At 30.6% G+C, this 1,792-nt stretch overlaps 1 protein-coding gene across 4 annotated transcripts in view; it reads left to right on the forward strand.

The window, feature by feature from the left end:
• LOC106459852 (splicing factor U2AF 50 kDa subunit-like) overlaps window positions 1-1,792 on the forward strand; it is a 35,774-nt gene that overhangs the window by 17,207 nt on the left and 16,775 nt on the right. For all 4 annotated transcript variants that reach the window (XM_013919522.2, XM_022386405.1, XM_022386404.1 and 1 more), the window contains one exon: window positions 373-500. In XM_013919522.2, the coding sequence (XP_013774976.1) occupies window positions 373-500 (128 nt within the window). The remainder of the gene's footprint in view (window positions 1-372; window positions 501-1,792) is intronic.

Below are 1,792 nucleotides of genomic sequence, written 5' to 3' on the forward strand. Positions count from 1 at the left end.
CAAAACAAACAAATTATAATGTTTAATTTACTGTTAAATTCCATACTTCTCAGAGGGGGATAAATAAACTAGAGAAGAGAGAAGAATTGTAGATTAAATGTCAATTCTCATACTAGGGGAAGATTTTTTTAAATATTTCCTTATAAAATTAAGAACTTAAAACTTATATAATATTAAAACTAGATTTATTAATTACATTTTGATGCTAAGTTTATTTGTAATCAATGATAAAGTAGATTAATTAAATTTTGAATGTAACTCTAAAAAGGTAACATGCACACTTTGACCTGTCCGTAGCATAAGGGTCAAGTGTGTATATATGAAGAATACTCCACATACCTACTTGATATTTTATTGTTTTGTTTTTATCAGCTGCAGGACAGATTCCAGCAACTCTTGTAGCAGCACCAGGGATGGCACCAGTGCCCGTTGTAGGGAGCACCATCACAAGGCAAGCTCGCCGACTCTATGTAGGGAACATTCCATTTGGATGCTCTGAGGTACTTATGTGCTGTTTCTTATTCACTTATGAGGTGAAAGTAGAGAAGAATGTGTAACAATATGTCTGCTGTATCCTGTGTGTACAGGGTCTTTCACCCAATACCAGGGTTCATTAGGCTGACTGGGATATAACAGGCGTGGTAATGGTTGAGATGCTATTTATATCATCAAATTGCATGAACAAAAACTGTTATGATTAAGATGGTAAAGCTTAATTTTTACAAATTTTATAAAAATTATTTACAAATGTACAAGATAACATTATTATTTGTTAGTAAACATGATCAAGTCAAAAAGTAATACAAAAAATGTGCTATATTTTTCAAAAGTCTATGTTGGGGATGTTTTAATGAAACTATTATGTACTTATGTTTGTGATTTTTAACTTGATTTATCTCTGATGTAATGACAATGTAAAGAGAAGGCTGTAAAGTAGTTCTTCACAACAGCTCTAGCCCCAGGTCAAAAAAAGACAAAGTACTAAATTAATGTGCAAAATCCTTTATTATGACTTAAATATACATCAAACTACAACTAGAACAAATACAACATAAAATAAATGTATTTATCAAACTACTAGTAGAATAAATAATAATAACTGATTACTCTTGAATTTGTTGTATAATTAATAATACTCAATCACCCCATCATTCTCATTCACCTTGATTCTGATCTCATTATTAACAAATGATACCATAGTTCACATACTTATCCATATGGCTTTTTTTTTACATGAAATTTCACAGTTTCACACCATTAGTAAGTATTACCCTTTAGTACAAAAAGTTTAGACTTTCTCGAGACTTTTTATCTTTGATAGAATATTAAGTACTTTTAATCTTAACATTCTAGAGCTATGGGCTTGAAGTCAGAAGGTGCTGGCAGAGCTTATGTAGGCTTGTTATGTGATAAGAGTTCAGTTAAGGCTGAAATTATACATGAATGCTTGTATCTCAAACTTAGGTAAATTCTTAACGAAGGGTAAACCCTTTGTTGTCGGATAGGGCTGTGCGACAGGCTCTTCAAACGTGATTTGATTTTAATTATGAAACTGTTTCAATCCATGATTTAGATTTAAAAAGATTTTGGTCAAAAACTTTGAACTTGAGGTCTGAAACTATTTTAAAAATCACTTGAAGATCTTGATTATGAATTTTAAACTACACGTATTTGAACACTGGTCAATATATTTACTAAACTAACACTGTTTGTACAGGTTGTATTTTATGGACTTTTTAACACATTTTTCAATACTGGAAATCTTAGCAAATGGTTAGAAAAAATGTTTTTT

Source organism: Limulus polyphemus, unplaced genomic scaffold (assembly GCF_000517525.1).
Source record: "Limulus polyphemus unplaced genomic scaffold, Limulus_polyphemus-2.1.2 Scaffold667, whole genome shotgun sequence".
NCBI classification, from domain to species: Eukaryota; Metazoa; Arthropoda; class Merostomata; order Xiphosura; family Limulidae; genus Limulus; species Limulus polyphemus.